General features: G+C 42.7%; 2 protein-coding genes across 5 annotated transcripts in view; one reads left to right on the forward strand and one right to left on the reverse strand.

Annotated features, from left to right (window-relative positions):
• The window catches only part of crbn (cereblon), a 52,877-nt gene extending 44,166 nt beyond the window's left edge, over nucleotides 1-8,711 (reverse strand). Inside the window, exon 1 of the mRNA XM_028825143.2 lies at nucleotides 8,585-8,711. Coding sequence (XP_028680976.1) covers nucleotides 8,585-8,654 — 70 coding nt within the window. The 5' untranslated portion in view covers nucleotides 8,655-8,711. The remainder of the gene's footprint in view (nucleotides 1-8,584) is intronic.
• An 8,504-nt stretch (nucleotides 8,712-17,215) lies between these two features.
• On the forward strand, nucleotides 17,216-24,562 carry zgc:152986 (uncharacterized protein LOC101884054 homolog). 4 transcript variants are annotated; one of them, XM_028825146.2, is made up of 3 exons: nucleotides 17,216-17,293; nucleotides 19,183-19,405; nucleotides 24,085-24,562. In XM_028825146.2, the coding sequence occupies exons 2-3, from the start codon at nucleotides 19,186-19,188 to the stop codon at nucleotides 24,405-24,407; spliced, it is 543 nt and encodes a 180-aa protein (XP_028680979.1). In that variant the 5' UTR covers nucleotides 17,216-17,293; nucleotides 19,183-19,185; the 3' UTR covers nucleotides 24,408-24,562. The 4 variants fall into 4 exon arrangements, with proteins under 4 accessions (XP_028680979.1, XP_028680978.1, XP_028680980.1 ...); XM_028825145.2 differs by having other exon boundaries at nucleotides 17,262-17,313; XM_028825147.2 differs by lacking the exon at nucleotides 17,216-17,293 and adding an exon at nucleotides 17,322-17,425.
• The last annotated feature ends 415 nt before the right edge of the window (nucleotides 24,563-24,977 follow it).

The following is a 24,977-nucleotide window of genomic DNA, read 5'->3' on the forward strand; positions in this document are numbered from 1 at the left end:
ATGCATTTGTGCTAAAATATCATGGAATAATCATTGTCGGGCTTAAACAAAACACTAAAGCCTTGTGGGATTGAACTGAAGTCAGGACTCTTGCCCAATGAAAGGTTAACTCTACTTTTATTCAAGTATGGCTGTTGCTTCCAGGGTACTTTTCAAGTTTCTAGCCCAGAGCCCTGCCACTCGCCCACACTGGCACTTAGAAGGCTCACTCTCCACTATGTCTCTTTGTCCTTAGCCACTTCTGCTTCTGACAAAATCCTGGCAGCTGGGCCACATGAAAAGCTGTTAGTTTAAAACAGACCCATAAACTGTTACAAAAACCAGATATTTGCTACAAATGAGCAGAGGTGTTGCTCATAATCAAAGGTAAGAAAAACAAGTCAGTCAATGATTTCCTCTTTAAAAGGAACCATTTAGGTAGAAAGAGCTTACTTAACAAGTATACACAGGACAGGACACACAAAGTTCTGTAAATAAAACATTCTGCCATAGGCTCATTTCCAAATATCTCCGGGAAAGCAAAACACATCACTGCAGGGCTGATTTAGAACCACATGGGAAGACCAGAAAGTAGTCAAGAAGAAGAAGAAGAAGTCAATTACGGCAGGAGTTTAGTGGAAAGGAAAAAAAAAAGAAAAAGAAAAACAGTCTCCTAATGACTGATTGCTTTTAGGGAAAACGTAGAGCCTGCCACCCACCCATGACCACAGTTAAACACCCTCGCTTTAAGCGTTTGCACAAACGGCAAAACCACAAATTAGAGCTCAGTGGTTTAAAGTCAATAACGCAGGGGCAAACAAGACAAGCCTCCACTGTAGGCCCCTGTAGTTAATCACTTGGCAAAACTGTTTTCTCTTTTCAGGAGAGTTTTCAACACACTTAAGCACCTTTACGTTCATCTACCTCCAGTGTTTTAACCCTGGCAGTAGAATGCCAATGCGGTGAACATTCCTGAATATCAAAATGTGGCTTGGGTAAACAAAACTAAACCGCTTAATCCAGTTCAGGGTCACAGGGGATTGGAGCCAATTCTGGTAGCATCTGGCGGAACTGAGGAAAGGGGCAACAAGCCACTTCAGGGCCCACTCACATAGGGCCAATTTAGAATTGCAATTTAATGTAAAACATACGTACTATGGGATGTGTCATGAAAACTGACGTGGACACAGAAAGAATGTGAGAACAACATCTAAGGGAGTGAGTTGAATACAGGTTGCTCATGTAATCTGTATGTGTGTGTGTGTGTTTACTGTCATAATCTTCTTTATTTATTTATCTGGTTTGTACAATGCTATATACTGTATACCCTGCCGTTCTTTCTTATATTCTGTAAGTGCCTTGAGCATGGGAAAGGTGCTATATAAATAAAACGTATTATTATTATTATTATTACAGGAAGATGGAGCCTTGAGCCAGCAGCACTAACCACTGAACCATCCAACTGCCAAATGTCAGTCAGTCAATCATTGTCCAACCCGCTATATCCTAACACACGGTCACGGGGGTCTGCTGGAGCCAATCCTAGCCAGCACAGGGCCCAAGGCAGGAACAAACCCGGGCAGGGCGCCAGCCCACCAGACAATTTAGGATCGCCAATGCACCTAACCTGCATGTCTTTGGACTGTGGGGGGAAACCGGAGCACCTGGAGGAAACCCACACAGACACGGGGAGAACATGCAAACTCCACACAGGGAGGACCCGGGAAGCGAACCCAGGTCTCCTTACTATGAGGCAGCAGCACTACCACTGCACCTCCGTGCTGCCCACTGCCAAATGTAAGTGCATTAATTTGATATCACACATATACACATTTTCCTTTATTCACCACTAACTAGCAAAAGTAGAAAAATGGCAGCTGTCATAAACCAAATCACAGACTGGACAGTATGGTCTCCATGACACTGAAGGTGTTGGACTGCATATTACAGATCTGAGCCTCAATCTCAGTTGTTTGCTCCTGGCCAAGTTCCTTAAGACACCACCGATATATTAGCGGCAAAATGACTTGGTGTGATTTTAGGAGGGTAAAGCTGCTATTAAACAACAGGAATCAATACAACACTGGCTTATAGACTTCAATATAGTTAGAAAACTTTGCAGACAATTCTAAAATTGGAACAATGGTATAGACTGAGGAGGCAGCAAAAACAATTTAAAAAAAAAAAACACCTCAGACAAGTTTCAGAATTTGGCAAACACTTGGAAAATGCAGTTTTAATGTAATAAAGTGCAACACAGGGGCAAAAGGGACGTCAATTGTAATAGCCTGATGGTAGACACTGCCCTACAAGAAGCAATCGCTCTATTATAAAAAAAAAAATCATGGGAGGGAGACTAGGGAGACGAGATCTTCTCGGAAGACAATTTGACGTCCCGCAAGAGACACTCTAACGTCACGCGAGACAAGGCAGTGAGACAACATTTAAAACAAGTTCACGGACATCTAACCTAGCAGTAGTTGGAATGCTTTTGGCAGACACACTTCACGTGCTCCCAGCTCTTAAAACAATGACAAGCGACAAGTAGAACACGCAGCTCGCCAGCAGCACCAAGCCAGTAGATGATCCAACCGCTTCTCCTAAGTGTGCGTTCAGCCCCCATCCCTCAAAACGCGAGCAGCAGAGACGCGAAGTGACAAAAGGAGAGCTGCTGTACAGGCTTTTAAGTGATCAACGTGCAGCGCGACAAGAAGAATACGCAGCACGCCCCCCAACACAAGCAGCGTTACACGTCCGGCGAGAAAGAGATTTAACCACGCCCGGGGGCCGGAAATAAAGGACAAGTATTGTTTTTACAAAAGTTTTAAAGTAAGAGTGAAAATAATGCATATGTGACAATTCTCATGAAAGCAACAATATCTTTAAATTGTATATCTGGTAAACCAAACCTGGGGGTGGCCGACCGAAGCGAGCAGGGGGCAGAGCCCCCTCGTATCTGAAACAGATTTAGAGGCTTATGTTGACACAACATTTTCATCATCTAAGCCAACGGTTCTCAAACTGTGGGGCGCGCCCGAAGTAACAAAAAAGGGGGTGCAAATGTTGCCATATGTGACGTAATTTAGCTATTCGTAGGAAAATTTTAAACTTGTAGTGGTGTATCGGCAGAAAAAAATATAGGAATAAATTTTATTAGGGTTTCAAAAAAAACGCTAGGGGGGGCGCGATTAAAACTGTTATGAAAACTCAGGTCGCAAATACTTAAAGGTTGAGAAACGCTGATCTAAGCAATGCAGGGAAGCAACTGGGTTATATTGTAAAAACTGTTGAATTTAAATCAAGGGACAGTATGCTCAGCCTATACACCAGGGGTAGGCAATGTCAGTCCTGGAGGGCTGCAGCTTTTTGTTCCAACCCAGTTTCTTAATGAGAAGTCGTATTTCAATGTTTCATTTTAGTGGTTCTCGCTTGTTAAGGTTCCCCACCCTTAATTACTTATTTCACTCTTAAACAGTTGCATTCCCTGTTTTTAATTCTCCTTATTAGCAATATGATGCAAATGACAAAGGAGCCAGCAGTTACACCTGTGTGGATTCATCCTGCACTGTTTGGTTTAATAAATTATTTGAGAGAAAAATGTGACAGACTGAAAAATGATCCATTTTAGGTTTCAAATCATTTGGATGATATCCGTGGAAAGGAAAAATAAGACCCTAATACTGCAGACTATCAGGCCATAAAATGAAATAATGTCTGTGATTGGCAAAGATTGGTTTCTAATTAAGCAATTGGGTTGGAACGAAAACCTGCAGCCACTGTGGCCTTCCAGGACCGCTGTTGTCCACCCCTGCTATACACCGATCTGCCACAACATTAAAAGCACTGACAGGTGAAGTGAAAACTATCAATTATCTCGTTACAATGGCACCTGTCAAGGGCTGCGATATATTAGGCAGAAAGAGAACAGTCACTTATGGAAGGTAATGTTTAAGAAGCAGAAAAAATAGGCAAGCATAAGGGTATGGGCAACTTTGAAAAGGGCCAAATTGTGGTGGCTAGACGACTGGGTATCCACAAAAAGAAAGGTCTTGTGTGGGTGCTTCCTGATATGAAGTGGTTAGCACCTACCAAAAGTGGTACAAGAAAGGAGAACCGGTGATGCGGTCATGGGCACCCAAGTCTCACTGATGCATGTGGGGGAGTGAAGGTGGCTAGCCCGTCTGGTCTTATCCCACAGGATAATGTGACCCACCAACACTGCAAAAAAGTATTCAGGAATACTTGGAGGATCATGACAAAGAGTTCAAGGTGTTGACTTATCCTCCAATGTTCTCAAAAACACTTCCAAGCACCTACCTATAACCATTTCAATCTGGAGTTTGAAGAGAAGAATTAAAATTGTTGCAAAGTTTCACCTTATCTCATATTTTATAATTTTAAAGTCAGAACAGAAGCCTATCTATCTATCTATCTATCTATCTGTTATGAATCTAGAAATGCAAGATGTGAAATGGCTGACACCTGCTGGCAGTACGATTAAACTGCAGAGGACAAATCTATGTGACTTGTTTAACTTCCCCATTTTAAAGTAAAGCACTGTATTTTTTTTTATCAACCCACAAAACACAAATACAGAAAGAAAATCCACACGCATATTAGAATGATCCGATTTGCCATATAGACAGTATGAATATGTGAAAGCAGCAAAACAAAGAAAAGAAGCCATCAAATAGCAAGAGGACGACAAGGTTAAGCACATAAGAAATCTGACAACCGAATCTAGACCATTCAGTCCATCGAGCATGTTTGTTTAGCTAACAGCTAAGCTAGCCAGAGCCGGTTAACCGACTATAAAAAACATTTTTAAAATACAAAAGTTATTTAGACCTTTCATTGAATTATCTTTCAAAATGTGTGCATTATGTGGATTTATTTATGCAAAGGTTGGCATGTGCAGATGATTCTGTTGAATCAGGACTACTTTGTACCCTATGTTACCAGGGCAGGCACCGGTCTCTCGTCACCATGAACTGGATTAAGCAGGTTTCAGAGTGTTCTTACAGACTCTGTCATGCATACTAAAGTTGCAGATTTAGTATGGTGAGCAGAAGATGACTGCACATATTGGACACAGATAAGAAGATGCAATTTAATTTGTCTGCTCACCTGGGCAAAGGTGGCAGCACTGCAAGGATGAAGTTTTCTGATTTCTCCAGTGCCTTCAGTACCATCCAGCCACCCCTGTTAATGGGTTATCTCAGAGATATATGCCAGTGGATGAACCTATGGTGTCCTGGATTGTAGACTATCTGTCTGGCAGACTGCAGTCTGTGAGCCTCAAGGATTGTGTCTCTGGTACGGATGTGAGCAACACTGGTGCACCACAAAGACCGTGTCTCCTTTTCCCTTCACTCTTGATACCTCAAACTATAAATATAACACCAGGTCTTGCCACTTGCAGATGATTCTGCACTTAATACATAAACATTAAACATTACAGGTCCTCAATTGGCTTCACTCTTAAACACACACCATATACCAGTGTCATCTGTGACAGTGAAAAGATGATTCCAGGATGCGGACCACAAAACACTAACCCAGTCATCATCGGTCCATTCATTTACTCATTTTAACCTTCTCTTTTTTATTTGCTAGCTTCAGATATGGCCTTTTCTTTGAAACTCTGCCTCTTAGGTCAGCATCCCAGAGTCGTCTTCTCTTTGTTGCAGACACCATTGCTGTATTTAAGGAAGAAGCCAACTGAGGACCTGTAAGCCGTTTGCTTCCCAAACTACACACTTTGATGTTCCTATCTTCTTATGCAGATGCCCATCTGGGTCTTGTCCCTTCTATTTCTATCCTGGTTTGATCCAGTTGGCCCTCTGCTCTCAAGACAGTATAAAAACCACCTTTGTACGAAATCTTCAGTTTCTTGGCACTCTATCGCATGGAATAACCATCACTATACAAAAAGAAAAAAACAACAGACTGGCACACTTCTCAAGAAAGTGGTTTAATTTACTGTAGGTCAGTTTTGAACGTAGAACTGAACTTTAGGAATGCCAGTACCTTGCCACCCAAGTGAACAGAACAACAGTTTTCAGTGGTGCTAATGCAATTACAAAGGTTTCTCTAATAACCAATTAGCATTTAAACCTGATAATTAGAGACCGGCAAAGGGAGTTGAATCATAGGACACTGAAGCAATGGCTGCTGAAAATGGGGCTTTGCATTCACATGTGCATAACAGATTTTTTGTTTTTGCATTTCTTTTTCACCTGAGTGTTTTTAGTTTATTGTTGTGTATTTGTGTCTATTGCTAGATGACTCGCAGAGTAAGATTTTCATTGTACTGAGTACATATGTCCATAAAGATGAAGTTGAAACAGATTAAAAATCAATCATTAGTGACACTAGTAATGTTCAAAAAGCTAACAATGTTCAAAATGAAAAGAAGACACTATGCTTTACAATAAGCATCAGCAAAAACCAAGATCACTCACTGAGAAAACAGAACTGATCTGATGCAAGAACCTTTTACTCCTGAGCAATTCTGTATTTGTGTTTCCTCCGGGTGCTTCGGTTGCCTCCCACTGCCCAAAGACATGCATTTTAGGTGCATTGGCAACACTAAACTGGTGGTCCCATTGTGTGTTCACTCTGCGATGGACTGGCACCCTGTTCAGGGTCTGTTCCTGTCTTGTGCCCTACGCTGTGCTAGCAGGGTTAGGCTCCAGCACCAATGACTCTGGTCTGGAGTAAGCAGGCTAGAAAAATGACATGTCATGTTCAAGAGTGAGCAGCTCCAGTGACCTTACAATATTATTATTATTACGCTTTATTTGACTGATGCCTTATCCAAGGTGAATTCCAACACTCGAGGTACTCTTGGTTACATTGTTTTTATTTTTCAAGTTGTAACACAGGCAGGTGAAGTGACTTGTCAGTAGCAGGATCTGAACCCACAACCTCTGGGTTTGAAGTCCAAAGCCTTAACCACTACACCACTCTGCCTGCCAACAATATTAAATAGTGGCAGATAAAAGAAAACTGTAAACATTATATACACAAAAGTATTACCTACCTAGTACTTCTGAAACATTTACAATTACTTATTTGGCTGACAACTTTATCCACAGTGGCAGATAAATAAAAAAACACTGTAAATATTATACACAGAAAAGTATAACCTACATAGTACTTCTGATACATGTACTTATTTGTCCGATGCCTTTATCCAAGATGGATTACATTATTTAGGATACAACTGGTTACAATTCTTTTATCTTTCCAATTGGAGCACAGGCAGGTCAAGTGACTTGCCCTGGGTCACACAGGTGTCAGTAGTGGGATTTGAACCTACAACCTCAAGGTTTGAAGTCCAAATCCTTAACCACTACACCACCCAGCTTACCAACAATATGAAATAGTGGTAAATAAAAACAAAACTGCAAATATTACATATAGAAAAGTATCAGCTACATAATACTTCTGATACATTTACGGAATGTAAAGGCGGCTCAAAACATTTATGATACAATTGGTTACATTTCATTTATCTTTCCAATTGGAGCACAGGCTGGTGAAGTGATTTGCTTAGGGTCACACAGCGTCAGTACTGGGATTTGAACCCACAGCTTCAGTCCAAAGCCTTAACCACTACACCACACCACACCGCTTGCCTGATACACCCGATTAAGTGATGGTATTATAACGGAGGCCCATTGTCTTATGAAATTTCCTGGGCAAAGTCGGGTAACAGAGCTACTATCTTTATATTATTACTAGCTGCGCTACCCACCTAATACTGAATGAAATTTAAATAATCAACATAGACCTCTGTATTAATGTTTGCAGTCCACCATACAATGCATATGTCTGTTATATGCCGTTTGGAATTGGATTCCTATGGGATGCATTTTGTTACTACAGATTTTTGTGATGTGCCATCTGTTGGAATGAAAGAAACAACAGGGCGGGCACACAGACAGACACCCTTTTATTAAGGTGGAAGATAAAGCCTACTACTGCAGTCCTTGAACTTTTTTATTAATATTTATAGAATTGTGCATTGACTGCCTTTTGCATTCTTCTTCTAATGCACAGTCATGGAGATTAACAACTCAGCATTTCACTATTGTACTGTGTGTGTCACTGTATGTGACCTGTCAAATTTGACTTGGTATGGCAGCCGCTTCGGTCACTATTTCTTCTGCAGTGGGTGAAGCACATCAGCACCTCCTACATCAGAACCTATAGCAGTTGTCGTCCAACGACTTAAATTGCAATTTTTTTTTCCTTTTCAAGTACGTAACGAGGCACCCGAACATTCACAGGAAGACGAGACGCGCAATAACAGAAACTAAAACTAAACCTCACTGTGCGGAACTTAAGCACGTTCCAGACCCTGATATATCTGCCGTACTTCATTCAGCCTGCGACTTTAGCGACACTTGACGATCGGCTAATTCTGCAGGGTTTGGCCCGTCTCCTTCAAGACGGTGCGCAGCTTTCTTAAAAAAAGTAAAAGCGAACAACACGAACGCGACGACAACATTCTACCCCGCAAAAGAACGCAAACAGCATCACGGACTTTTACTCTGTCAGGAAATATGGTGTGTAAATCTTTTTCTTTTAATTTTACCCGGTAAAAGCTGTAGCTGATTGCCCATGTTGTTGATATTCTGCTCCTCCCCGCCTTCTTCTTCGGCCATACTCTCTGTTTACATTGAGTGGACACCGACGACTGTGCAAAAACCGGGAAGGAGAGAGAGAACGGCGGAGCAAAGAGTAAGCGAGCGTCGGCGAGCAGGGCGGCATCTGCTGGTGAGGAAAGGTAAACGCACGTGCCTTTCGCTGCAGCGATCATGGCTTAAAATGTGTTGTCTTCAAAACTCCCTAAGAGCGGCTCTTTTTTTTGTGTCCCAATTTTTATTTGTTTATATGTGGCACAGAGGGTAATGCTGCTATTTCTTAGACACAGGGTCCCACTTTAATTCCTACTATCTGTTAGATTAATGGGCTTGCAATATACAAGCATGGGACCTACATTGCACATCTGGTGAAACATCCCAAGCCAATGAGACCCTGGCCTTGACAAAACATCAGTCTCCCCCAAACTCTGCCATCAGCCAAAATGAACCTACAGACACATTTATACACTCACTGGGCCAATTCTTAAGACAACTATGCTAATTCTTTGCAGGGCCTCCTTTTGCTCTCAAAACAGCTTCAGTTCTTCACAGCATGGGTTCCACAGGATGCTGGAACCATACATATTGATGTGATCGCATCACACAATTTCTGCAGATTTGCCAGCTGCACATTCATTCTGTGAATCTCTCATCCTGACATGTCCCAAAGGTGTCCTATTGAATTCAGATCCAGAGACCGAGGGGACCAACGAAGAACACTGGACTCATTGTCATATTCATGAAACCAGTCTGAGACAGCTTTAGCTTTGTGACATGGTGGATTATCCTGCTGGAAGAAGTCATTAGAAGATGGGAAATTGTGACCATGAACAGATGCACATGACCAGCAGCAATACTCAAGCAGAACATGCCAATGAAGCAATGATTGATTGGTATTAAGGGGCCCAAAGTGTGCCGGGAAAACATTCCCCTTGTTAAATTCTGACTCTACCATCACTATACCTCAGCAGCAATCGAGATTCATCAGACCAGGCTATGTTTTTCAAGTCTTCAGCAATTCAATTTTGGTGGCTCTGTGACCACTGCAGCCTCAGCTGGCTGACAGGAATGAAACGCAATGTGGTTGTCTACTGTTGTAGTCCATCCACCTTAAGGTTTGAATTATTGCACATTCTGAGATACATTCCTGCTCACTTCAGTTGTTCTGAGTGCTTATTTGAGTTACTGTAGCCTTTCTGTCAGCTTGAACTAGTCTGTCCATTCTCCTCTGACCTCTTCCATCAACAAGGCATTTCCGTTCACAGAACTGTTACTCACCAGATGTCTTTATGTTTTTCACACCATTCTGAGTAAACTCCAGAGACTGTTGTGAGTGAAAAACCCCAGGTGGTCAGCAATTACAGAAATACTCACACCAGCCTTTTTGGCAGCAACATGCAAGCCATGGTCATAACCACTGAGATCACATGTGTTCCACATTCTGGTGTTTGAACTTGATTGGCTGATTAGATAACCACATGGAGAAGCAGGTGTGCAAGTACTCAATGAGTGTATGTTGCTGCTGTCAGCAGGGTATAGATAGATAGATAGATAGATAGATAGATAGATAGATAGATAGATAGATAGATAGATAGATAGATAGATAGATAGATAGATAGATAGATAGATAGATAGATAGATAGATAGATAGATAGATAGATAGATAGATAGCACTATATAATAAAGTAAAACTTTATTTGCTCTAAGGGGGAAATTTGGCTTTTTACAGAAGTTCATTAAATAACACAAAAAATTTATGTAGATAATAATAAATAAATTAATACATACTGTACATATACAGGTATATATATCTACAGTGCATCCGGAAAGTATTCACAGCGCATCACTTTTTCCACATTTTGTTATGTTACAGCCTTATTCCAAAATGGATTAAATTCATTTTTTTCCTCAGAATTCTACACACAACACCCAATAATGACAACGTGAAAAAAGTTTACTTGAGGTTTTTGCAAATTTATTAAAAATAAAAAAACTGAGAAATCCCATGTACATAAGTATTCACAGCCTTTGCTCAATACTATGTTGATGCACCTTTGGCAGCAATTCCAGCCTCAAGTCTTTTTGAATATGATGCCACAAGCTTGGCACACCTGTCCTTGGCCAGTTGCGCCCATTCCTCTTTGCAGCACCTCTCAAGCTCCATCAGGTTGGATGGGAAGCGTTGGTGCACAGCCATTTTAAGATCTCTCCAGAGATGTTCAATCGGATTCAAGTCTGGGCTCTGGCTGGGCCATTCAAGGACATTCACAGAGTTGTCCTGAAGCCACTCCTTTGATATCTTGGCCGTGTGCTTAGGGTCGTTGTCCTGCTGAAAGATGAACCGTCGCCCCAGTCTGAGGTCAAGAGCGCTCTGGAGCAGGTTTTCATCCAGGATGTCTCTGTACGTTGCTGCAGTCATCTTTCCCTTTTTCCTGTCTAGTCTCCCAGTCCCTGCCGCTGAAAAACATCCCCACAGCATGATGCTGCCACCATCATGCTTCACTGTAGGGATGGTGCCTGGTTTCCTCCAAACGTGACGCCTGGCATTCACACCAAAGAGTTCAATCTTTGTCTCATCAGATCAGAGAATTTTCTTTCTCATGGTCTGAGAGTCCTTCAGGTGCCTTTCGGCAAACTCCAGGCGGGCTGCCATGTGCCTTTTACTAAGGAGTGGCTTCCGTCTGGCCACTCTACCATACAGGCCTGATTGGTGGATTGCTGTAGAGATGGTTGTCCTTCTGGAAGGTTCTCCTCTCTCCACAGAGGACCTCTGGAGCTCTGACAGAGTGACCATCAGGTTCTTGGTCACCTCCCTGACTAAGGCCCTTCTCCCCCGATCACTCAGTTTAGATGGCCGGCCAGCTCTAGGAAGAGTCCTGGTGGTTTCCAACTTCTTCCACTTACGGATGATGGAGGCCACTGTGCTCATTGGGACCTTCAAAGCAGCAGAAATTTTTCTGTGACCTTCCCCAGATTTGTGCCTCGAGACAATCCTGTCTCGGAGGTCTACAGACAATTCCTTTGACTTCATGCTTGGTTTGTGCTCTGACATGAACTGTCAACTGTGGGACCTTATATAGACAGGTGTGTGCCTTTCCAAATCATGTCCAGTCAACTGAATTTACCACAGGTGGACTCCAATGAAGCTGCATAAACATCTCAAGGATAATCAGGGGAAAGAGGATGCACCTGAGCTCAATTTGGAGCTTCACGGCAAAGGCTGTGAATACTTATGTACATGTGCTTTCTCAATTTTTTTATTTTTAATAAATATGCAAAAATCTCAAGTAAACTTTTTTCACGTTGTCATTATGGGGTGTTGTGTGTAGACTTCTGAGGAAAAAAATGAATTTAATCCATTTTAGAATAAGGTTGTAACATAACAAAATGTGGAAAAAGTGATGCGCTGTGAATACTTTCCGGATGCACTGTATATATATATATATATATATATATATATATATATAATGGAAATCAGCCTCGACACAGACAGACAGACACCAATGGTTCAATCACCAACACACGTTTATTATACATTTCTATTTACAAGTGTATCGCACACAACCCAGTGCCCCTGCACCACACACCCTCAGTCCAGGCCTCTCACACTCCTGTCCTCTCTTCACCGCCTCCACTCCACTCCTCCGAGCTCTGTCCTCTTCCAGCCGACGAATGGAGGGAGGCGGCCCCTTTTCAGTCCACCCGGACATGCTCCAGGTGCCTCCTGATGAGCATCCAGCAGCACTTCCTGGTGTGGCGGAAGTGCTGCCCTTGCACCCAGAAGCACTCCGGGTGTACACGGTTCCTGGAGCGGCAGCACTTCCTGGTGTGGCTGAAGTGCTGATGTCCAGGGCTTCCTAGGCATCTGGGCACCCCCTGGCAGTGACCACAAGTCCCTTTAGGGTTGAGCTTCCATGCTCTGTTCCCGTGGTCCCCATACCAACCAGGGCGGCTGCGCTCTCATGGTCCGGAGGAGGCGTAGTTCCTCTTCCGGTCCTTCCAGGCGTCCCGGCTGGGTAACGCCCCCAGCCGCTCGCCACAATATATTGTCACACACGTGCGAATGGGAGGCAGTCAAAGGGAATGCTGTATGCCAAAACAGGGGTTGACTGAATGCACTAATATTCTTTCTCCTTCCACTACAGATCCCCAGAAGGGAAACCGCATCTGGTTCCTCCACAGACTCCACTTCCTCCTCTGATGTCACTTCCAGCAACCTCCAAAGACACGCCTCTTCCTCCCTCCTCCTTATAAAAGCCCAGCAGATCCCTAATCCTGACAGTTCCAAAGGACTACTCTGCATCTTTGTTGCTGTTTTTTTGCCAACCTTAATTTCAAGTGTACAGAGTGGAACCCCAAACCTTTTCACGCTTCTCTTGTCTTTTCCTCACAATTGTGGAAACCAGGGGTGCTCCAGCCGCCCCAACCCTGATACAGACAGGCAGAGACACAAGTTCCAGCACAGCACACGTTTATTTACAAGTGGGCAAGCGCTTTTTCCCTCGCTCCATAAAGTGGTACAGTACAATAGCACGCCAAATACACAGTCCCTACTGTCTCCTTTTCCTCTCCTTTCCGCCTCTACTCCTCCACGGTCAAGCATCGTCCCTCTTCCTCCCGACTCTGGCTCATCGAATGGAGTAAGGTGCCTCCTTTTATGTTGCACCTGGGAGTACTCCAGGTGGCTCATCAGGGATAAGTGGAATCAATCCCAGGTGTGATTGAAACCCAAAGTAGGGTTCTACAGCCCCCCTTGGCAGCCCCCACAGAACCAACAGGGCTGTGCCAAACTCCAACTCCTTATGCGTGCCCTGTGGGAATCTGTGGTGCTACAGCTGCCCAGAAGGACTGCCCTCTAGCATCCTGGGGAGGGTAGTGCCTTCTGGATGTTTTTTCCACCGGTCCTTCCATCCAGCTGGCATCCTGGCACACACACACACACACACACACACACATATATATATATAGTTACGTCCATACGCATTGGTGATGGTAATCTCTCACCGAAACACAGGATGGTGCTAGTTATGATTATGGATTGCCCTGTAAGGAGAGGACAGATTTGATCTCTCATTTTGAGATACTCAGCCACTCTAAAAGAGGTCCTTGCTTAATTAAGAATCTTCTCATTTTCTCACATTTTAAATATGTGCTTGCTCAATGCCTAAGTATTTCTACTAAACTTTGTAGAAAAAAAATGTTTCCCTTCAGTGAATACTCTAACAGATGGCAGATTTCAATTACTTTTGGCTGTAGTTTTCATTTTGCTGTCCTCTGTTGCGAAATGCAGCCTTACAAATTTCTGGAGCCCAAATGACTTTGAGTCAGATGATGAACTGAATCTGGCAACTTTGCAGTCTGGAGTTCACTTCTTTTAGAATTTATGACAAGTATACGGAGTATTGCAGTTTTAGATATCTTAGAATTTGAACTGCGTTTCTGGATGTCTTAGGGTGCATTGCGAGATATCTCTGAATTTTAATTCAGCTTACCATAAGTGGCTCCCACTATGTAAAACGTGGCGGAGATTGGTTCTGCAGTGTGAAGTTGCCTAGAAGGCAAACACACATTCAGCTACAAATATTAAAATAAACTCATAAATAAACAACTGTCAAAGTCTGAAAAACACATGAATTAATATGAAGCAAAAGATAGAGACAATTAAGAGACCCCCGTGCATTAGAAGTTATGCCAGCAATAGACCTCAATATACTGTGGATAATTGGTGTGGTTTCATAGTAATAAGAATAAGACATATTACTGGTGGTGTGCACCACCTGGGGCCATACAGCTCCCCAACTCCGACACAGACAGACTCAGATTCCCAGTCAGTACGTCTTTATTTAAGTTGGGAAGCGTTTTACTTTTGCCCCCCATAACATAATACAAGCACTTAATAACGCAGACCCTTATTTTCTTCTGGCCTCTTTCCATTACCATCTCTGTCTCCGTCTCCACTCTCCCTCCAGCAAGCTTTGTCCACCTCTTCCCGACTCTGGCTCCTCAACTGGAGTGAGGCGACTCCTTTTATAGTCCACCCAGAGGTGCTCCAGGTGTTCCCTGACCTTCTTCCGGCAGCACTTCCGGGTGGGGTAGAAGCGGTGCCACAATGGGTTCAGCTATACCTGCAGAACCCCCTGGCGGCACCCACGGAACCCAACAAGGCTGCTCCAAACTCTAACTCCCAGCATGCCCTGCAGGGATCCATGGTGCTGTAGCAACCCAGAGGGTCTGCCCTATAGCATCCCGGGGAAGATAATGCCCCAAAGTGCTCTCTCCCTCGGTCTTTCCACCCAGCTGGCATCCGAGCCAGGTAATGGCCCTGGCCATCCATCACACTGGACTGATATAAATAGTTTTGATATTTTGAATAATTCTGTTATTGTGAACGTGATATTTTTATTGATTACATTTTTTTCTGGAAAGATGGAAATACTGTATATGACTCTTGTCTGGAATGCTGGTTCTTTAATGGCACTTTATGGTTCTCTACTGGGTTGTATGGTTCCTTGAAGACCTTTTGCTTTATTAAGCACCATTTCATTCTGGTAGGAGTTCTTTACATATGAAGTTGGTTCTTTGGGCAATCAAAGCCTAGAATGAAAAGGACATGTGATAGACATGGATTGAGAGGAAGGGGCCCACAGAGACGGCTTATGTATAGGGCACAGAGTTCTGTGCTACACCCCTGGTCCAGGTTTTCTCCATCTGTTAGTGCCCTACTATATAGGTAGCCTACCATATATTAAAGATTTTCTTTCCTACATATTACAAAGTTTTCTCAAAGCATGAAGAACCAACTTCATATGCAAAAAAACTCTTCTCAGAATGAAATGGTGCTTTGGCAAGCATTAACTCTATGAGGAACCATGCAACCCAGTAAAGAACCATAAAATGCCATTAACGAACCATTTTTTTAGAGTGTTAAACAAAATCCAGTTAAAATACATTACACCAACTGTGTATTTTCACAGTAAAAAGAAACTATTACAATAGATATACATGTAGATGTACATTTAAGCAATGTTTTAGCTGTCAATATCAATTAATTGTATCAATATGCACGGTCATGGTTTCATTGCCCTAAACTCTTTATTTGCATAAAGTTCGTATATTTGCATAAGAGAACGCCCCCTTGCAGCAAACTGCGCGTTCTTCCTTATACAGTAATCCCCATGTTCATGCACAGCGAGAAACTAAAATTTATTAATAGTTTTTCAGCGGGCCTGAATGTTTTTTGTGGTTATGGAAGCTGATTTATGTACAGTTATTTTTAATACACTGGCGAAACTGTAGCACACGCTGTATTAGGAAAACAACGCTTTATTCTCCACTTGACAACATGAATTGTGTTTTTCTAAACATTGACCCTGTGTTAGGATATAGCGGGTTGGATAATAACTTACTGACTGTTTTACATCAGATGATTAAAATAGTTGTTAACTTTTTTCATTATATAAGCGACGTTGTTAATCTCATACGGGTAAATGAAATGTGTTATGTATAGGTATAAGTTAAAAGTTACATCACTGAGCTACTTCCTTTGAGTCAGTTTGTTTTGTCATAATACTAAAATGATAAAATTATAATTGTTGAGTTCGTTAATTTTACTGGGACAAACCTTGCACCAGTCTGTGTTGCTGACTATTTTGACAGTTAAATGAGTGACAGCTCATCTGCCCGTCAATTAACGGTTCACTTACGAGCGCACATTCTTAAGATTGCACTCAGGGTTATTTACTCCATGCAGCCTGTTACAGATCGAAAACAATAAATGGGTCTTTCCGGAACCTTCAGGGGGCTGAGTCTTTTGGAAAGGTAAAAAAAAAGGCTCCTCTATAGCATCACTCTGAAGAACTACTCGGACAAAAAAGGTTGATAGGAACCAGGAAGGCTTAAGGTTCTATTGGCTTCATATGCCAAAGAAGGTGATGACTTAAAAGAACTCGAAACCCCACCGGCCTGACGTGCCATTTCGTCATTCGTCGATCTTTTAATAAAAAAGTCTCCTCGTTCGGAATTTTATTCATTTCGACCACAGATGACACAGACCGGTCCAATTAACAATGAGATGGACATTACATTAAGAAGTTGGTTGCACCCACATGTAGCCTCTGTGGATCTCAGGCATCGGGAATTGTCATCCATGACATACAGAAAGACGGGAGATCTGAGCAGTAAATGCCACTGATCAGGAAACTGATTGAACAGAAAGTTGGCTGTTCCCAACAACAGAAAACCGAAAAATAAACCTGCTTATAATGCACGGCTACACCCAATAATGGGCCAACAATATTTAAACAAAAAAAACATTCAAGAGATAACGTAATAGAAAATTAGAGTTTAATCGGTCAGGTGCTCTTTCAGATTCACAAACGGTGAAATGGTGCGTTAAATCACAAATCGGACATTATTAATAGAGAAATCGGTTGGAAAGAATGAGCGATTCTGCCAAACCAGGCGTGTAGTAACAGTTGTTTCAGATCCAAGATTAAACACGCAACCTAAACTCGTTAATTAAACCCATGATCGAGCGCGCCCAATTCCTCGCTTTAATCACTAAATGCCAAATCGCCGCCCCTCGCCTTTTATTTAACCATCCGGTTAGTTCTGAATTTAAATACATGAAGAAGAGAGATCAACTTGATTGATGTCCCTCAGTAAGTGGCTTGCACGTACTGTACGTAACCTTTTCCCGTAGGTTGTTATAATCCCGAAGCTTTTGAAGAAATGTCTGCGAGATCTTTCGAGTATAAGATTGATGTGTTCCTTCACGCGTAGAAGCAAATCGGGTAGGTCGGTGCAACAAGCCGTCTCGAGTCGGTTATGCAAAAAGGTGTTCCAGGGCGACAGACTTTGGAGCGCTAAAGCGGGTGTTCTGTCGATTTGTGCTGCCTTGTCGAAATAAGATACACCTACAAATTTATGTTTAAAAGTGAAACCGAAGTGAACGTAACATTTTTATGGTATTACTCCTCCTCCGCCAACATTTTCTGGGGTAGCACCTACCAATCGCGTTCAGCTTACAATCACAACAATGCTGAACAAAAGATAAACGGAGATTATAATGGGGAAAAGCATTGCAGTGAGACGTTGGATACACTGGACAGGGTTTAAACAATAAATGATTTTAGTAGGGTCTGTTTAACTTTTATTAATTCATTTACAAAACTTTATTGAATTGTTTTAGAATGATATTACGCATGAGCAGAAGCGCATTTTGATAGTTTGTATCGTTCGACAGAACACCGGGATGAGGTCCCGGATAACGCCAGATCGACGTAATTGTGTCCTCCATGACCCTTTAGGCCAAGGCGATGTACTGTTCTTTCGCTCGCCTTTGCAGTGGCTGTGCAGTAATAAAAACATTTTAAATAAGAACTTTGAGACCTCCTGTAACACGAAAGTTATTTAAAGTTAAAGATATTTCGCTTTATCTCCTTAAATTTTCTGGTTGTGGCATCATTTACTAATTGGGGGTGCACTGCTGCCTTGCTACATAGAGACCAGGGTGCTCCTTGTGTTCAGGTGGGTTTCGTTCTGCTTCTGTTTTCCTCCCATAGTCCTAAACCATGCAGGTCAGGTGAATTAGTGTCGCTAACCTTGTGCTCTGTGTGTGTGATCCTCCTATCGATGGACTGATGGACTATCGGATTGTTCCTCCATGTGATCCTCCTCCTGGATAAATGAGTTTAGAAAACTGATGGACTCCCAAATGTCCACAGGTGTGTAACACTCCACAGTTGTTGACTAGCAGGTATTTTTGGTGTCCGCCATGCTTGCCTTTGAACTGATTGTGTTCAGATAAAAATTACCATACCCTTTTCTAAATCCCCTTGATCCTAAGAAGGGTTTTTTGGGGGGGCTGGAGCTTATTCCAGGAAGCACAGGGTGCAAGTAAGGAACAATCCTTGGACAGGGTGATGGCCCATTCCAGGGCAAATAAGCACACATATGGGCAGATTTAGTGTTGTACATCCACCTTACCTGCCTGTCTTTAGTTTGGGGGGATTTGGGGGGGGGGGGGGGGGGGATGAGAAAACCCAGTTGGACATGGGGAGAACATGCAAGCTCCATGCAGGGTGAACCTGTGAACGGAACCCTGGTCTCTTTACTGCCAGGTAGCAGCACTACTACTGTGCCCTTCCATTCCTCTGATGGAACTGTGCTTGAGTTGATCACATTTTCTTCTGTTTTTCACCTCCACCTAAGACAAGACCTCTTTAGGATAGAAATGCAGGCCTGGAATGCATCCTGCACCATCCATCCTGCCATTCATTTTTGCCTACTTCAGTTGCTTGACTCAATAGGGTTGGTACCCATCTTGTTCACAATAGATACGTGCTGAGTGTCAACCCTGGATGATATGCCAGTTGCCCACACGGTGTTCCAAACCCCTCAAACTCAGTCCTGCATTTCTGCATCCTGTGCTATGTTTGGTAGTGTATCCTTCCATTAAAGTCTGTTTAAAGCTGCCTGTCTTAATATATGAACTGTGGATTATGGGGACACATCTGCCTCTTTTCTCATTTTCCTTCCTCTTCCTTAGGCCATGAAGGACCCACTTCTCATTCCTCAGCTAGCCCTCTTGTGGCTGCTGCTACTTCTTGATCCAATGTTAGCCGTGAAGGACTACTATGATATTCTCGGCATGTCCCCATCTGCCACTGGCCAGCAAATCAAAAAAGCCTTCCACAGACTTGCAATGAAGTACCATCCAGATAAGAACAGAAGTCCCGGTGCAGAAAGAAAGTTTAGGGAAATTGCAGAAGGTAAGTTGGTCTCTGCTGATGCCCACCATGGTGCCAAGAACTTGTAACTTAATTCAGATCAGGATTATGGGGTGGAGCCTAACCCAGTTAGCAGAGGGCACAAGGCAGGGACCATGGTCAGGGTGAACCCACACAAGGACCAGTTTGGTGTCATCAGTTTACCTAACAGGCTTGTCTTTGGACAGTGGGATGAAACCCACCCAGACACGAGCAGATTCCATGCATAGATGACCTGAGATGCAAACCCTGGACTCCTTACTACTGTGTGGGAACTGCTTGTCAGTAAAGGAATGTAAATGATACAGCTTAAACATCTATGCACCAGGGTGGCTGTAGTGTAGTGTGTGGCAGTCGGGTGACACCTTGGGAGGAGGAGAAGGCTATTTTCACATGCATGTCTCAATTATTTATTCCTATGCAGAAGGTAATTTTTTTATTTTTGTGCACTGACTTGAGAGAAGACCATAAAAGATTAATGGAAGGAATTATTAAGGATTAGATTGAGCAACTCCTCGCAAGGACAGGAGTTATTGTGAACAGACAGCATGGGTTCAGAAGATGGAGGTCGTGTTTTACTAATCTGCTGGAATTCTATGAGGAGGCAACAAAAAGATACAATCAAAATGAAGCAGATATTCTTGATCTGGACTTTCAGAAAGCATTTGATAAGGTGCCACATGAGAGGGTGGGCATCAAATTTAAAAAGTGGCAGTTCAGGGTGATTTTAGATGGGTGCAGAATTGTCTCTGACACAGGAAGCAGAGGGTGATGATGAGGAATGTCATCAGAATTGGGTGAAGTTAAGAGTGGTGACCAGCAGGGGGCAGTGCTGAGGCCGCTGCTATTTTTAATATACATACATGATTTAGATAGGAATATAAGTAACAAGCTGGTTAAGTTTGCAGATGATGCCACGATAGGAGGGTTAGCAGATAATTTGGAATCCGTTGTATCATTACTGAAGGACTTGGATAGCATACAGGCTTGGGCAGATTTGTGGCTGCTGAAATTTAATGTCGGTAAATGTAAAGAGTTGTACGTGGGAAGTAAAAATGTGAGGTTTGAATACACAATGGGCGGTCGGAAAATCGAGAGTCCACCTTATTAGAAGAATATAAATGGTCACAGTGGACTCTCTCAACTTCCTGACAGCCTTCTTAATGGCTTCTGAACTAACCGAATGTCAGGTTATATAGCGCCTTGACATGTGGAGTACAAGTCCCAGGAGGTTCTGCTCAGGTTTTATAACACACTGGTGAGGCCTCATCTGCAGTACTGGGTGCAGTTTTGGTCTCCAGGCTACAAAAAGGACCTAACAGCACTAGGGAAGGTCAAGAGAAGAGCGATGAGGCTGATTCAGGGCTACAAGGGATGAGTTATGAGGAAAGATTAAAAGAGCGGAGCCTTTACAGTTTAAGCAAAAGAAGATTAAGAGGAGACCTGACTGAAGTGTTTAAAATTATAAAGGGAACTAGGGGGCTCCGCCCCCTGCTCGCTTCGCTCGCCAACCCCTGGTGTTGGGAATGACAAAGAGCGTGATGTATGAATGAGATATAGAATAGTGTGACGGTGTAAATGATGCAAATAGAAAGCAAACAATAAAGTGTGTGGCACAGTGTAAAGGTTTATTGGAAAATTTCTTTGTACACGCCGTTTAAGTGTAAAAGGTAATTCCAGGTCAGAACTTGTAATGTCAATGAAGATGGTTATTGTTGTGATCAGAGTCAAGTTTGTCAGAGCTTAGAAAGAGTTGTGTCTCTCCAGGAAGTAATGGAATGACTTGGGTATTTATGTTTTCCACATTAATATTTTTTGGACATAATATAGTGCGTTGTGTTAAAAGGGGCATTTGGTCTAATGAGATTGCTGTTCCAAATCTGTCTGTAACTAAGTCGTCGCAGATAAAGGCTTTATGAATTGTAATAATATGTGAGTGAAGTCCATCTGTATTGGTGAGTGTACCATCTCCCAGTTGTAATAAGCAATTGTTATGATCTGGTTCTGGACATCGTATCTTTTTTACTACCTGTATCTTTTGAAAGCAATGCCAATTGTCTGCGTATTTTAAGGTGCAGTGAACAATAGCTGAGCGCATGGCATGTGGAAGAATAGCTAAGCACTGTCTAAAATCTCCTCCCAATAAAAGTACCTTTCCTCCAAAGCGAACATTATTATTCATAAACGTTTGTAGAAGTTTATGAATGGTGTTGAGTAAGTGACTGGATGCCATTGTACATTCATCAATAATTAACATTTTTGCAAGACGGATGTCCCGTGCAGTGCCACCGTTAATGTTCATAGTGGATACCGATTTGTAGGATCTTATGCAGTTGATAAAGATTTCACTTTCAGGTACATCGTTAGTTAGAAGCTTCAGTAGATATTCAGGATATGAATGTAAAGGAGGCAGTCTAATTTGACCCTTTTGACAACAATGTGTAAATGTATTACTTGTATTGCCAGTTGTTTCTTCAGGGAAGTGAACTGAATGACAATGATTGCAAATGACATTCATTAATCCGAATGAATTTTCCTGGTGTATGTTTTGCTTGCGCCGTTTGAGAGGCGCGTTGTTGCATGTGTAGTATTTGGGACGTGTTGTTTTGGAGCTGTAATCGATTTGCCTGTGCTGTGTGAGAAGCCCATTGTAGCCTTCCTTGCCGTTAACGTATGTCTGAGACGGGAAGTGTTTCGTTTTGAATCCGTGCCTGTTGCGATGCAGCACTTTGATAGATTGCGTCATGTGGATCTAGGATGTAGATTTGTGCATATTTGCGTTGTTGATTTGTTTCAGGGTGCACTGTTCCAATGCGATGCAGTATTTGTGCACATATGGGAAAGCAGTATGGGCCATTGCCTTTTGGTGGCCTGATATTTACTCCGGTAGATGCAAAAGCAAATGAACCATTGTAGGATCTAATGCAGTTCATAAAGTTTTTACTTTTAGGTACATCGTTAGTTAGAAGCTCTAGTTGAGCTTTGCATTTTTGGAGCCGAGACATTTTTTCTTTTAGAAATATGGATAAGTAATAAGGAGTATTGCACTCACTGTTAATATGGAGCCTTTTCTGCAGTTGAACGGTTAATACTGCCTTATTGTAATGAGATCCACCTATGCTGCATAGTGTGAATTGTGTTTGGTCCCGTTATCCGAGCGGTATCGTTTTGTACGTGTGATCGTGAATTCATGACTTGTTTGTTCTTGAGCGTGAGAAATATGGATAAGTAATAAGGAGGATCGCACTCACTGTTAATATGGAGCCTTTTCTGCGGTTGAATGGTTAATAGTGCCTCATTGTAATGAGATCTACCTATGCTGCATATTGTGAACGTGTTGAGATGACGTATGTTTAATACGGACGGTTCATTTAGAAATGGGGCTTTGTGTGTCATTTGTTATTTATGTTACTGTGGTCGTGGGTCTGAATCGTCGTTTTTGTGTACGTTTCGTGTGCTATGTCCGTAGTCTGTCCCGTTTCGTGTCCAATGGGCTTTGTGTGGTGCTCGCGGCTTCTTTTTTTTTTTTGTGTGCTTGTGGCTTGTTGAATCCTCCTCTTTGTGTGCGTCCCGTTTCGTGTGCAATGGGATTAAATCCTCCTCTGTGTGTGTCCCGTCTGTTGCTTGTGTGTGTGTGTATGGGGGGGGGGGGGTTTGCGTGCTCTTTTTTTTTCTTTTTTTTGTGTGCCAGGGGCTTGTTGAATCGTCCTCTTTGTGTGTGTCCCGTCCGTTGCTTGCTTGTGTGTGTGTGTGGGGGGGGGGGGGGGGGGGGGTGTTTTGCTCGTGCGGCGCTGTGTGCGTCGCCTGCATTTGACTCCTTTTTTCTGTGGTCTTGTCCGCCTCTCGCGGCGCCTCATTTCTTGGTGCGCCTGCGCAGTACGTCTTTTTGCGGCTACAGCCCATGGCCGGATGTCCCTGCATCCATCCGGTTTAGCATTCTCGGTTAGTAATATGGATTAGTCCAGTGGGAGTAGGACTGGCGAGCTTTGTTGGGCTGAATGGCCTGTTCTTGTCTAGAGTGTTCTGAGGATCAGGAGGAGAGATGTGTTTGGGGAAAACTGGCAAGAGTCAAGACCAGAAAAGACGCCTGACCAGTCGTCAAATTTGAAACACTAAGCAACAAAATGAAAGCCTTAACCAGAAAAACATTAGTTTTGTAACCAGGGATAGACCAAAATCGAAATAACTCCATGCACACCAACATGGGGGAGTGCAAATCCTACTGTTGGAAACTCCAGTATAGAAAGTGCTGGTCTTTATGCTGGTACCCTGAAGGATGTCTCATGGTGCGTACTCCCAGATGATTCTGGGAAAGATTACTGTGTGGCAACAGCCGACACTCTACTATACATAATATAATATTGCATTGAGCGAGAACATGATCAAAATTAAACTTTGTAAATATTACTTAATGCAAGGAATGATTAGGGTTTTCACAATCGTTGGAGTCCAAAATCTCATAATTTGTGTATTTGGACTGCCTAGGGAAGGCAGCAAAAATGGAAACATTAGAGCTTGGGCCTAAATAAGAGAGCCAAAATTTACCCTGGGGACAAAGTTCTTTTTACAGAATTTTTTATGTATATATTCCAGTGTTTCCCAACTTCATGAACTTTTCTAGTGTTTTATCTCCAATCTGTAGACCATCTCAAGTGTATCTGACACTTTCCACTTCTTTTCAGCTTATGAAGTTCTTTCCAACGAAGCCAAGAGACAAGAGTATGATGATCTGGGGCACCAGGGTTTCGTGCACGTCGACAGAGACATGGACGTTGACATGCAGTTCTTCACGTTCGTTTTTAATGACCTCCACCAGCATTATGACTTTGACACCGATGGTTTCTACCCTGAGGAGGAAGTCCAACTGAATTGGGAATTTCTTGCACAACCTGAGGGTGTGGAGGATGAGGAATTCCTTGGCGAGTCTTTGGAGGAGGAGGATGATCGAGGCTCTTTTTATGTGTTTGGGAAAGAGTTTGACGACTTGGCAGCCGAGTTTGTTTGAAATGCAGTAGGGTATGTTCTGAAAGTGAAACTTGTGGAGACAACTCTGTGGTTGGTTAGCACTTGTACAAGCCATGAGGGTGAGTAGCAGGGTGCTGGAGAGATCGGCTCCTGTGGTGGTTGGATGAGTTAAAATAAACCACACTGGTGGAAGAATTTCAAAACTAAGCCTCCTTTCCTCCGTATAATCCTTTATAACTGTCCATATTTCTCGGGTTGGGTATGCCACAAAAAGTGTAGCTTACTTGCTGCAGGGTCCAAACCTAAAGCCCCAGAACAGAACAAAGCAAATGTTTTTAAATTTGAACGTGAGAGTCTGTAAGCTTTGTGCCCTGGGAACCAAGTTACCCAAACTATTTTACAACATTTCAGTACTTAGTCATATGAAAAAGTCTGAGAACCCCTCTTAATTCTTTGGATTTTTGTTTCTCATTGGCTGAGCTTTCAAAGTAGCAACTTCCTTTGAATATCTGACATGCCTTATGGAAACAGTAGTATTTCAGCAGTGACATTAAGTTTATTGGATTAACAGAAAATATGCAATATGCATCATCACAAAATTAGACAGGTG

The sequence above is a fragment of the Erpetoichthys calabaricus genome, chromosome 18 (assembly GCF_900747795.2).
Source record: "Erpetoichthys calabaricus chromosome 18, fErpCal1.3, whole genome shotgun sequence".
Lineage (NCBI taxonomy): Eukaryota > Metazoa > Chordata > Cladistia > Polypteriformes > Polypteridae > Erpetoichthys > Erpetoichthys calabaricus.

Coding starts and splice junctions, on each gene's coding strand:
- zgc:152986 (XM_028825144.2), top strand. CDS start 18,995: ATGATATGCCAGTTGCCCACACGGTGTTCCAAACCCCTCAAACTCAGT. Junction 19,073..19,182: donor TGCATCCTGTGCTATGTTTG/GTAGTGTATCCT, acceptor CCTCTTCCTTAG/GCCATGAAGGACCCACTTCT. Junction 19,406..24,084: donor GTTTAGGGAAATTGCAGAAG/GTAAGTTGGTCT, acceptor ACTTCTTTTCAG/CTTATGAAGTTCTTTCCAAC.